The following is a 13,907-nucleotide window of genomic DNA, read 5'->3' as shown; positions in this document are numbered from 1 at the left end:
GAGATAAAAGTAGGAATCAAGAGTATATGTAATATATAAAATGAGTACAGAGATAGTTGGGAGACAGGTTATGGTGGATTTTAAAAGCTAAATAGCACAGTATATTTTCTCCTGGGAGTAACAGAGGCACAAAGATAGCTGGACAAGGAGAGTGACACAGTCAGATCTTCCCTAAAGGGAAGGAGTTCACCTGGAGGATGGACTGGAGTGGGAGAGAAGTGAGAAAAGGAGATCAATCAGGAGGTTTTAGTTCTAATCTGCATCAGAGATGATGAGAACCTGGGGAGTGGCTATGGGAGAATAGAACAGGGGTCATATATGAGAGATCCATTGATTGTAATAGTGGGAGTGGTGGGAAATAAACCTAGGTAGAAGAGCATGTTGAAACCAGACAAGGAAGGGACTTAAATAAAACCCTAAAGAATGTATATCTTATATATGGAATTTATATTTTATTGCTTTTTATTTATTTTCCCCTCTGCCATGACTGAATTCTCAGTTGTTTCTGGGCTTTCTTTACATGTCTTTATTAGTCTGATCATCTCACTCAAGGTCACTCTTTGTAATCAATGGTGAACTGGCTATAAGCAATAGGGAACCACTAAAGATGTTGAGTAAAACAGTTAAAAATTTGTGTCTATGTATGCTAATCAACTGTATGAGTAAAAAGAAAAATCTTCAGCAATTTGGGTCCCGTTTTGCTGATCTAGATGGTTTCTAAGGTCCCTTTCACGAGTTTATAGCCTAAAGGTAATCCTTCTACCATACTAGATGGATGAGTGATAAAATCTTCCAATGTCTTTACTAGTCCTAGGATTATATGATGTATCACAAGGGATTCTTGCCAACAAAACTTCAGAGATAACTGCTTCCAGGACTGCTAAAGAAGACAAGGTCTCTGTCAGTATTCATCTTGATAAAGTACCAGTCAGTATCCTAGATTTACCATGAGGTTTACCAGAGTAAAGAGGGGTTAAACTAGGGTTAATGGTTTTAATAACTGAACATAACTCCTTCATCTCAGTTCTAAATTCAGACTGTTCTATCGTTTCACACTGAAAATATGATTTTTTTCCTAAGCTGCATGAATTTCACCCTAAGCAGTTTTCTGCTAAAAGCAAGTTCAGGGATATTACCATAATCATCCTTGTCATACAGCCAGATGTACTGTGTTTTGACATCCTTCTCACTTCATGTCCCACCTGGAATTTTATTTTTTCAGTTTGGCCAGGACCCAAAGGTAAGTCCAACAAAAGGGGGGGAGAGTAGTAAAAATGAAGATATTGAAAACGCACTATGAGAAAAAAAAAAGACATGGAAATATTTGCTTAAATCCCCCCTCTCAAGCAGAGGGTTATTACTATCTCTTTGTGCTTTCTGTTCAACTATCTAATTAACAGAAATTTGGCAGAAATTTCCACTTCCCAAATGGCATGCAATTAGTAAATTATCATTTCCTAAAATGGCAACCATGCCATCTCAAACCTCAGTTGAATTTATTCTTGCTAGAGTGACTACTTTGTTCGTTTTCTACCAGTTGTCGAAAATGTTTCACTCATTATTTCCCTATGGATAATTTCTGTAACTCAGCCCAAGGGAAAATTATCCTGTTTCTAGCTCCTCCTACACTTTTTCTTTTTTAATATATTTCCAAAATAAGAAAGACAGTTGGCTATTGACTGGGGATAAAGAGTGACCTTGAGTGAAATAATCAGATTAATAAAGAAATGTAAACAAAACCTAGAAAAAACTGAGAAGTCAAGTCATCACAGGATGGGGGCAGGGGAGGGAAATAGCATTCTTTAACTTAAGACTTTTTCTTAGAAAGCAATCTTGGTTATGTAGGATTAGAGAGATAATTTCCACAGTCTTTTGATGTACAATAATAACCAGTTACCACTGAGTGCCCACTTTCATTAAACACTTAAAGTACATTCAAATTAAATGTTTTAAATGAGTCTAAGACTAAAGGACCAGAATGATATCTTTGACCTGTAATAAATTCTGGTTGAAAGAAATGGAAAGAAATGCTATCATTATAATGAGATGCCCCATCCTTTCTTTCTAAAATGCATTTATTGAATGAATGAGTAAATTTAGACATGAATACATGCAAGTATGAATGAATGGATGAATGATGAAATTCATTTAAGATAAAAGAGATAAGGTATTTCCTTGTTCTTTGAAAAGTGGACTGTGATTTTATCAGTGTTCAGAGATGCTACATCTACTAAACACTTATTAAGTATCCACTATAGGCTGGCTGCTAGGGATATAGTCTCTGACCTCACTGAGCTTTCATTCTATGATGATGCAAATTTTCAATTCATTGGTATTTGATTGTCTTAAAAAGTTGCAATAAGGATTAATTTGTGATTTGCCCACAGTCACAAAGACAGTATTTGTCAGAAGTACAATATGAAATTATATCTTCCTGACTACAAGACTAGTTCTTCTATTCATCCCACCATGCTGTTTTTCATTTTACACATAATTGAAATTAATTGTTTAATGGAATTGATGTTATTATTTCAGGTTTGTGTTAAACTAAAAGTATGGTAATAGAAATTAAAAAAAAAACTGGGGAAAATAGGTTAATAGCCCCTTCTCTTTTAAAATAATTTCTTTATGTCACCATGCAGTCATTGCAAATGTGGCTTATCCCCACTGATCCTGTAGATTGATTATGAATCCTTCTGATCATTGTAGAACTTTTGATAATCCGTGGCTAAAATCCATACACAAGCCCTCCTACTCCAAATGGCCAAAAAGAAAAATGAGAACAATAAATATGATCCAACAACTTTGTGTCATCATTTTGTTTCCATGACTTCATTTTAGTTCCATAATAAGTATTCAGAAAATGGTCCCAAAGAGAGATTTAGGTTGAAACTTTCCAATGCTCCTTTGGCACATGAAACAAAAATGAAGAGATTTCTCTTCCAGAAAACTTGGATAAAATGTCAAGTGTGTGAGACAACCCAAAAAATAGAATGGCTCACTTCCTTTACTTTGAGGTAAAACTGTGTTTGAAACATTCACTTTGGAAAAAAAGAGGGAAAAAAATATTATTTATCTTTAAAACAGTTGATGTATATATTGTTAAAAGTTTTCTTATGGAAGTGTTGAGGAAAGAAATGGAAATCTTGACATTTATCTCTTACAGATAGCCTTATTAAAGAAAATCATTTAAAACAAAAAATAAACAAACAAAAAAAGACAATGAAGGAGGAAAAGTGTTGCTGAGTGCAGGGATTGGTATGCAATCTCTAGGGAAACAGATTTGTTCATCTCGCAGGAGATCAAATTTTTGGGGCAAAAGATCTAGCTGTTTATCATTAAGTGAAGAAAAAGAATGTTGAGCCTTAGTGGGAACAGATAAAGCACATATTTTTTTAGCCACTCTCCAAATAAATCCCTGGAGAAGAAGAGAGATTGCTGGGGAAGCAAATTATTGTAACATGAAAAATATTTTTTTTTAAATCAAAATTTGTAATTAGGTAAGTCTTTTCCACTGATCACTTATCTCTTTTCACAGGTCTGGAATCAGTGCCAAAAGATCTCCCTCCAGATACAACCCTGCTGGATTTACAAAACAACAAAATTACTGAAATTAAAGATGGGGATTTCAAGAATCTGAGGGATCTTCATGTAAGTAAATAATACCCCCCACATACACATACAATTGAACTAGCCCCAAAGATGACCTCAAAGTCAAAATGAAATGAAGAATATTTTGTGGTTTAATCTTTTACTGTATAAATAAATAAAAATGCCCAATTATTTCCTTCTCCAATAAATTTCTCTTATTCTCATTCTTTCTCATTCTTTTACTCTCTCTAGTTCTGTCTCTGAATCTTTATGTCTCTGTGTTTCTAAATTTTTCCTCTCTGTTTATATTTTTGTTTCTGTCTCTTTCCCTTCCTCCCCCTTCCTCCATTCCTCTGTTGCCCTTTCTTCATGTTTTCTCATTTCTTCTTTTCTCCTCTTATTCCTCCTGCTCTTCCTCCTTTTCCGCTCTCTCTGTTTCTGTCTCTCTCTGTCTATTTCTGTGTATATCTCTCATCTTTTTTCCTCTCAATTTCACTGTCTCTTCTTACTATTTCTCAATCTTTAAACTTGCTCTTTGCCTCTCTCTGTCTCTGTCTCTCCTTCTCTCTATCTCTGCCTCTTTCTGTTTTGGTCTTTCTAACTTTCTTTGCCTCTCTCTGTATCTTTATTTTTCTCTTTTCTTCCTTCTATCTCTTTGTCTCTGACTATTTCTCTGCCTCTGTCTCTTTCTTTGGATCTGTTTCTGTCTCTCTTTGTATATCTGTCTCTCTTTTTCACAGCATCATATTTGTTTACCCATAAGAATACCTTCCACTCCTTGGGAAGGCAATTTTTTTTAACCTCTTCAGATAATTCGAGTTTGGAACTTTGCTCTGTCAGTGTCTTCCAAGATTTTTGCTTGCCCACTCATATAATGAATATAATTATTTCCCACTTTTTCACATGAAACAAGAAATATGGTACCAAAGCCAGTCTTGGAGTCAGAAAATACTGGGCCTAAGTTGTGCTTCTGTCCCATTCTGGAAGTATGACCTTAGACAGCTCCCTTTTCCTCTCAGTCATTTCAGGTAATTCAAGATTAGACTATAAATAAGCAGCATGCTAACTGAGAAATCTCAACATACATAGGTCTCTTTTTCCCTCTTAAAAAAATGAAGAAAGAAAATGTTTAGAAATGATTAGATTAACTTGCATTTTGCATCATTTCTGTTGTCATGGATAATGACAAAATTTCAAGGATGTAAAAATACCTGTCAACTTCATTATACATTTTATGTGTCTCGCCTTTATATTTCCTAGGATAATGGCTTGTTGAAGAGCTTTCTGACATTTTTATAGTCTTGGAAATGAATTTGTTTCCTCTGGTATTCAGCCATTTAATGAAAGATAAGAAACACAGATTCATTTTCACATACTGACTACCTTAATTTTGGGAAGAACTTAGGAGAGGAAAAATGGGGTGTGAGGTAAAGAGATATTAGAGCCAAAAGACTTGGGTTCTTGAATTTCAGCTCTGATAATACTTGTCTTGGACAAAGAATTTCTCTCTAGATCCCAGTTTTCTTATCTGTAAAAAAGAATGTTGGATGAGATTGTATTTAAACTCCCTTTCAGCCCCAAATCTATGATCCTATGACAAATTTAATGATTCTTCTACTCTTTCTTCTATGAATATGGCTATTACATATTTGGTTTTTGACATGCTCTTCTTCATAATGGATCACAACTGTATTTAAAGAAACAACAAATTCTTTGGAACATGGAGATTTTAGTTCAGGTCTCTTTCCCCTACACCTTGCTAAAGTGCTAAATACCTATAGGGATAGGGCCTGGATATATAATTTGATTAATATAGGGAATTCTTGGTGAACAAAATCCCTCAGTACATGCAGGTTAGTCTCTTTCTTGAAACTTCTATTTTTAAAGAGTTGTCTAAGGCACTGAGATGTCAGAAGTGAGATTTGCAACCCAGTCTTTAATTGCATTTGAAGCCTGTTCTCAATGCATCCTGCTATTTTGCTTCTTTCAATGATTATTACTGAAATAAAGCCCAAACTCCTTATTCTCATTTGAATGGCCTTCCCCATTGGGACAACAGTCTATTATTGTTGTTGCTGATTTGTTTCATGTCTTATGCTTTGTGACCTCATTTGGTGTTTTCTTGGCAAAAGAAAAAAAAAAGTTCACTATTTGTTTCTTCAGCTTATTTAACAGACAAGGAAACTGAGGCAAACAGGGAGAAGTGACTTGCCCAAAGTCACATAGCTAAGAGGTATATGAGACCATATTTGAGGTGGAATCAGGTCTTCCTGTCCTAGCTATACCCATCCCTTCAACCTATTATTTTCTGTCTAATCTCCTATGACACCTCAAATTTAATTTAATATTTCTCCAATCTTAACTTAATTTCAAATGCTGAAATATATTTCATGTTTTTTTATATCTTTTTTTTCACATCATTCCCACCTTCTTCACCTTTCTTCAAATCAAAAACTAATCCTAGCTGAACTTCAAGGTTAAGGTGAAGTTCCATATAATCTGCAAAGGTTTTTCTAACCATCCCAGCTCACACTGGAGTTTCCAGTAAAACCCAATAGCACTTATAACCTTATTTATCTTGTCTTTTCTTTTTGAATTATCTCCCTAAATAAGTTATAGACTTCTTGTGGTTTGGAACTCTCCTGTTTTTCAACAGTCTGCTTAAATTGAGAGTGATATTCAATAAACATTTGTTGATTTTAACCTTGTAACAAAAGAAGAAACTTTTTAAAAAAGGATGTCAGAATATTTATTTCTCATTTGAAAGATCCAATTATGTTCTCCATGGGGTTCTTTCCTGGACATTCTGCAGAGATCTATAATTCTTATTTATTTGTCTAATGGAAGAACAACAAAGAGCCTGGATAATTTAAATCAATAGGCAATTATCCCATACCTCATTCTAAAATTGAATAACAACCTTATTTTGCTTTTAACCTACATTTCTAACAAGAATCAGAATTAACTAGTTTCTGTTGCAGTCATATTTCAGGAGGGGAAATGATGCTTAATGAACTCTAATTTCCTTTTCATTTCCATATTTATGGCCTCATGAACTTGAAATTTTGGTCTGCTTAAAGAATAGACACATTTCAATTCAATAATCTTTCATCTAATTGTTGAACAAGCATTTGCTAATCAACAACTATGTGTCAGGCACTGGGAATAGAAAGACAAAAAAAATGAAATAATTTCTAACCTGTCTTTCTCTCTGAATATCTATCTCTCCCTATTTTTCTCTCTCTACTTATTTTCCTGTCTCCTCTCTCCTCCTTCGTCCATTCCTCTATTATCCTCTCCTCTTCTTCTCTCATTTTTTTCTCCTCCTCCTCCTCCTCCTCCTCCTCCTCCTCCTCCTCCTCCTCCTCCTCCTCCTCCTCCTCCTCCTCCTCCTCCTCCTCCTCCTCCTCCTCCTCCTCCTCCTCCTCCTCCTCTTCTTCTTCTTCTTCTTCTTCTTCTTCTTCTTCTTCTTCTTCTTCTTCTTCTTCTTCTTCTTCTTCTTCTTCTTCTTCTTCTTCTTCTTCTTCTTCTTCTTCTTCTTCTTCTTCTTCTTCTTCTTCTTCTTCTCCTCCTCCTTCTTTCTTTCTTTCTCTCTCTTTCTGTTTCTCTAACTTTCTGGGTTTAACTGGAAGATATTCTGAAGATCATAAAAATTGACCATTTCTTCTTTACAGATGAAAATTTAAAGACACAAAGGGATAAAGTAACTTGACAAAAGTCACGTACCTACAAAATGTCAAAGTCAAAATCTGAACCTGTCATTATAACTTTATCACCTATTCATACCAGTATATACAAAAAAATGCAACAAGTCTGTTGTTCAGTGGTTTTAGTGTGTTCAACTGAATTGACTACTTAGTGCTGCAAGCAGAGGAGTTATGTTTAAATCCCACTTCTGATACTTACTTTCTGTGTGACCTTGGACAAAACATATACCCTATCTGGGTCTCTTTTATATCCTTTAATAAATGAAAGAATCGGATGAGAATGTCTCTGAATTCCCTTCTAGTTTAAAATCTATGGTCTTATAATCTTTTTTTTTTCTTCTAAACATATTTCCATATTTATCACGTTGCACAAGAAAAATCAGATCAAAAAAATGAGTAGAAAAACAAACAAGAAAATAACAACAAAAAATGAAAATGCTATGTTGTGGTCCACACTCAGTTCCCACAATCATCTCTTTAGGTTCAGATGGCCCTTTCTATAACAAACCTATTGGAACTGGACTGAATCACTTCACTGTTGAAAAGAGCAACGTCCATCAGAACCGATCATCATGTAATCTTGTTGCTGTGTACGATGTTCTCCTGGTTTTATTCACTTAGCACCAGTTTCTATAAGTCTCTCCAGGCCTTTTTGAAATCATTATGGACTTATATTCTTAAACAGTCCTAAGTGATTGGAAATCAGAGAATAAGAATAAATAATCCCTGTTTAAAAGACATCTAGGGCAGATTGGTGACCCAGTGGATAGAACATTGGGTCTGGAGTCAGAAGAATTTAAATTCATATCTGGCTTCAGATACTTACTCGCAGTAGGACCCTGAGCAAGTCACTTCACCCTGTTTGTGTCAGCTTCCTCATCTGTAAAATGAGCTCAAGAAGGAAATGGAAAACCATTCCAATATCTCTGCTAAGAAAATCCCGAATGTGGTCATGAAGAGGTGGATTCAATTGAAATGACTGAAAAACAACCACAAAACAATCTATTGTGAACTCGTTATTAATATATAATTATCTTATTATCATCTGTGTTTATAATACTGTAATGATAATTTCATATATTTAAATCCATTATGTCATGTCTTTCACATAAATAGCTATACTTTTTCTTAAAAGGCCTGCATTATGTGGGAAGAGCATCAGATTTAGTAATTAATCAAATTGCTTGAGTCCCAGGGCCTCAGTTTCTCCCAATTTAAAATGAAAGAATTGCACCAAATGGCCTCTGAAATCTCCTCTAGTTCTAGAGCTATGCTCCTATGGTCTCATAAGTCAATACAGTTGAGTTCTTGCTTTGCCTTTATCATTATTGACTTTAATTAGGTTATTTAACATCTTAGTCTTTTTGCTTTATATGTGATTTTTGCTTACTTCACAAAAAGATCCGTGTAGATAATGCATAGAGTACTTTGAAAAGGGTAACAGTGTAAGTGATTAACAAAAAAAGTACTGCATAGCATGGACATCAAATTTTCAGATTACATAAATCTGGGAAGGAACTTCCTGGGTGACAGAATCAGGTTCTAAAAGCAATCTTGGCAGACAAGAGCAATAAGGATAAATCCAATAAGATGACTCTTAATAAGGATGAGTGCATTAAGTCTTATACTTGTAGACAAAAAAGAACTTTACAAATCCAGGCCAAGTAAGGTACAGTTCGACAGCAGTTCTGAGAAATAGCTAGGGTTTTTAGAAGATTGCAAACTTAACATGATATAACAAGCAAAACCAACAGCAATACCAACAAATGTTAAAAAGGAACAATTTACAAGAACAAGAATGTGAAAGTCCCTCTAAATTCTGTTCTCATTAAACCTCTTTTTAATGATGTGGTTATGAATATGTGACTAAAGGAGGGGATCCTGGAAGGTAATCAAGAGTTGGAAAGGACTTTGGGTTATCTAAATGTTGCATTTTACATTTGAGGAAGCTGAGATCCATCAAACAACTTATTCAAGGTTAAAGAGCTAGCAAGTATCTGTGGCAAAACTTGAATTCATGTTTGTTTTTTTTTTCTGGCTTTCAACTATACCATGTTGCCTTCTGATGGTAAGGGACATTAAGTCTATTAGGATTGATTGAATAAACTACATGTATCTCAGAGAAGAAAGGGCTCAGAGGAGATGTAATAATTCTTTCCAAGTGTCTGAGAGGCTGACATGGACAAAGAATCAGACTTTTTTTGTTTGGCCTCAGAGGGCAGATCCAGAGTGGATGGAAATTTAAAAAGAAGTCAATTTGGAGGAGAAGGGAAAAAAGAAGAAGAAGAAGAGAAAGAAGAGGAAGAAGAAGAAGAAGAAGAAGAAGAAGAAGAAGAAGAAGAAGAAGAAGAAGAAGAAGAAGAAGAAGAAGAAGAAGAAGAAGAAGAAGAAGAAGAAGAAGAAGAAGAAGAAGAAGAAAAGAAGAAGAATAAAAACAAAAGGAGGAGGAAGTAGAAAATGAAAGAATAGAGAAAAAGAAAGAAGACAATGAAAGAAGGAAAACAAGAAAGAAAAAAGAAAACAAGCAAACAAGAATGAAAGCAAGCAAGAAAGGAGAGAAGAAAGAAAGAAGGAAGGAGATAGAAATGGATAGAGAAAGAGAGAAAAAGAAAGAAAGAGAAAAAGGAAGGAGAGAAAGAAAAGAAGGAAAGATTTCTTAACAATTAGAACTCTCTGCAATGAATGACCTGTTTTGAGAGATTGGGAGTATCTCTCCTTGGAGATCTCTAAATAGAGATTGTGAGATAACATCTGAGACATGTAAAGAGGATTCCTTTTGGTGAACTTGATTGTTTAAGCTCCTTCCAACTTTCAAATCCTCTGATTATGTAAGTCAGTTACTTGACTTTGCATTTTACCTCTGCCACTTATGTATTGCAAAATGTCCATTTTTCATTCTAATATCCCCTTTATAAAGCAGTAAAAAGAGCACTGGATTTCATATCAGAAGACCTTGAATTCTGTCATTTGCTATCCTTATGACTTTAGTTAAGAGACTTTAGCCAATTTTGTGCCTCAGTTTCCTTTTTATTATAAAATTAGGAGATTGGACTAGATGGTCTTAGAGGTTCCTTTTGTCCCTAAATCTGTGAATGTAGCAACTTCAAAATGCTGAAAAACATTATACATTTTCCCTAAGTTTCTTACTATGGCAAGTTTTTAATGGGTGGAAAATGCTCTGTCCTTAATACCAGGTTTTTATGTTTAAGTATAATTTGAATAATTTGTTTAAATTGCATACATCCAATTTTATAATATGAGGGTTATCCCACTTGCTTGCTGTTCTCTTTAAAGTGGGAGTCCCTAATGACATGTTCTTTTCATTTCCAAGCATGCTTTTTTGTTTGTTTTTAGCAGCTATCATCTCTGTGATCTATCCTTTTTTCTTGGTACTTCAAAGTATCTATCAGAAAAAAAGAGGACTGTTAAGTTTTTTAACCATTCATAAAGTGGGTAGCAGCTCTTTCATTCATGGACCCTTCCGCCATAGTGACTACACAAATGTGTTCCATGGTTTTAGCTACAAAAAACACAATTTGAATAGATGTAAAAAAAAGAGGACCCTAGTTTAAAAAATCATTTAATGAATATAACATTATATTCTAGTTAAGCAAAGCTTCTTAAATTGTGTGTTGAAACCCCATATGGGCACATAACTGAAAGTCAAGATTATAAAATTATGATTTATTATTAGTAAATGTTCGGTTCATATACTGTTTCACATACCTACATACCCAATGTAAAATAAAAATTTTCTTAACTTAAAAGGGATTGTGAGTGGAAAAAGTTTAAGAAGCTTTGTAATAAAGGGACTAATTTATAATTCACTAGAAGGTTCATTTGGCATCTTTGTAGTTTTATGTTGAGATCAGCAATCCGATCCAACTGAAACCAATTCAATAAACTTTATTTTATTTATTAATTTATTTCAAATTTATTTAGTTAAAGAAATTGTGCTAAATAAAGAAGCTATAAAGACAAAGGGAAACATAGTCACTGGTTCTAATGGGCATGAGTATTTGGCATATAAAGAATTAAGTATATACATGATACTCACAATAGGAAAGATATGAGTCTAACAACTAATATGATCAAGAAATACTTCTTTGTTTCGCATAACTTCATAAGTGTTTTCTTAATTGTGGGTGGGGATAAGGGAGAGAATCTAGAACTCAAAAATTTTGAAAACAAATGTAAATGTTTTGTTTTGAATGTAACTGGGGGAAATATTAAATAATAATAATAAAGAAAAAATTCCTTTAGGAAAATACATATGAAAACCTCAATATTATAAAAAAAAGTACATAATATGTAATAGTTGTGGAAAGATCATATTCTAGGAAGTGGGTGACTGAGTGTAAACTTTGGAGGATAGATGGAAGATCAATTTGGCTTGAAAAATGAATCCCTTAAGGGATATGTTGTTCATTAAGTCTCTAAAGGTACACTGGAGTTAAGGTTTTTGAGAGAGCTAATGTCAAAGTGAGGAGTTAGTATTTTACCCTAAAATGAGGGGCTGTGGATAGTTTGGTCAAGAGAACAGCATTTTGAGGCATCTTTTAGATAGCATTTTTTTCAGTTATGTAGAGATGAATTAGGCAGACTTCCTATCCTCAAGGAGTTTAAAATCTAATTTAGGGAAGGTGGTATACAGGAATGAATTTTATAGGTTCAAAAAATAAAAATTGAAAGGGACTCTAGAGGACCTAACACCCTCATTTTATAAGAATGAGGTCCAAAAAAGATTAACTTTGTCTAAGATTACAAGTAGTGAAAACAAGATTATGATTCAAGGAGTTTGATTAAAAAAAAAAAAAAAAAAAAAAGAGGGAGATATCTAGAAAAAAATGCTTTTAAGAAAGTTTAGGATTTGAATCCAAACCCTACAAGCAGTTGTGTGGTTTTGGAGAAAGTCAATCAATCAGGGCCCCAATTTTCTCATCTGTAAAATTAGGTATGCATATACCTGTGTGTGTAGTGGAAAAACTTTAGCCCTTTGAAACTCTAAATAGTATGATCCGCTGATGATAATTTAATGTGTCAAGAGGAAAAACAACCAACCAATCAAAACAAAACAAAAAATGAGTATGAATGGCAGTGGTAAGGTAGTGGAGTCAGAAGTCACTTTTAAATCTTTCTACCTTGATTTTGAATGTTATTTACATTCCTTGGGACTATTTCTTCATCACTTGAAGGCAGGCAGACTTAAAGGCAGGCAGAAGAGGGATGGAGTCAAATTTGAAGCCCTTGCACTGGACACTTGTTAGGGGTTGAAACTTTAATAATTGCATTTCCTTTTGGGGGCCTGAGATTTCTGAGGCAGGGATTTATAATGGATAGTGCTCTGTATGTGAAGTGAGAAAAGCATGGTTTCAAAACTTGCCACAGAATATTATTAAATGTGTGGTCTCTCTCTCCTCCCTCCTTCCCTCCCTCCTTTCCTTCCTTCCTTCCTTCCTTCCTTCCTTCCTTCCTTCCTTCCTTCCTTCCTTCCTTCCTTCCTTCCTTCCTTCCTTCCTTCCTTCCTTCCTTCCTTCCTTCCTTCCTCCCTCCCTCCCTTCCTTCCTTCTTTGCTTCCTAGATTTGTTGACATCTGTTGGGCACACTGTCACTTTGGAGAGTTGCCTCCAAGGGTCACTTGTCCAGGATTATGGAACCAGTATGTGTGAAATGCAGGACTTTAACTCAAATTTTTCTTAGTCCTGGATCAGTTCTTTACATTCATATCACATTATTGTTGCCTAGGCAGCTTGCTGTCACAGCAGATAGAGCACTGTGGCTCTAAGTCAGGAGAATTTGAGTTCAAATCCATCCTCAGATAGCTTATTAGATGTGTGATCCAGAGCAAATCACTTAACCCTTTTTGCCTGTTTTTTCTTCTTTAAAATGAATTGGAGAAGGCAATAGTAAACTAAACTTTGCCAAGAAAACCCCTAATCAAATTATGGAGAGTTGGACATAATGAAACAACTCAACAACAACAATAACCTCTTACCTGGTACTTATTGGTAATAAGCACTTGATAAATGCTTGTGGAATTGAACAAAATAAACTACATTAATGCTCAAGGGGGTGTGGTAACCTTGGAGATGACATTGAATTTTTTTTTTACAGGCTTTGATTTTGGTTAATAACAAAATCAGCAAAATCAGCCCTGGAGCCTTTGCTCCTCTGGGAAAACTGGAGAGACTGTACCTGTCCAAGAATCAGCTAAAGGAATTGCCCATCAACATGCCCAAGAGTCTCCAGGAGCTGCGGGCCCATGAGAATGAGATCACCAAACTGAAGCCAGCTGTCTTCAATGGGCTCAACCAGATGATCGTTATAGGTACTGGAGATACAGTTACTGTAACCCAGCCTCTCTCCCTTCAGCATCCTTATCTGTGAAATGTTTAGGATGGTGGATAGTGGTCTATGTGATTTCTGGGACCCCTGAATCCTGTGGAACTGGGCTTCTCTCAGCTCACTAAGCATAACATGAGAAACTATATTAGGGACTTTGTGTAGAGACTAGGTGGTTGGAGTCAAAGTATCTGTGATTTTAGATTCTGGTTCTGACAATTATTCTGGCCATGTGGTGGCAATCAAATTGCTTCCTCAAGGAGAGTC

General features: G+C 35.0%; 1 protein-coding gene across 11 annotated transcripts in view; it reads left to right on the top strand.

Moving 5' to 3' along the window:
* DCN (decorin) overlaps nucleotides 1-13,907 on the top strand; it is a 114,492-nt gene that overhangs the window by 87,582 nt on the left and 13,003 nt on the right. For all 11 annotated transcript variants that reach the window (XR_012482759.1, XR_012482760.1, XM_074271146.1 and 8 more), the window contains 2 exons: nucleotides 3,539-3,651; nucleotides 13,413-13,626. Coding sequence is in view for 9 of the 11 variants with exons in the window: in XM_074271146.1 (XP_074127247.1) it covers nucleotides 3,539-3,651; nucleotides 13,413-13,626 (327 nt within the window). In the remaining 2 variants the exon portion in view is untranslated. The remainder of the gene's footprint in view (nucleotides 1-3,538; nucleotides 3,652-13,412; nucleotides 13,627-13,907) is intronic.

Source organism: Sminthopsis crassicaudata, chromosome 5 (assembly GCF_048593235.1).
Source record: "Sminthopsis crassicaudata isolate SCR6 chromosome 5, ASM4859323v1, whole genome shotgun sequence".
NCBI lineage: Eukaryota > Metazoa > Chordata > Mammalia > Dasyuromorphia > Dasyuridae > Sminthopsis > Sminthopsis crassicaudata.
Note: the sequence above shows the minus strand (reverse complement) of the source record. Positions and strands in the feature narration are given on the sequence as shown.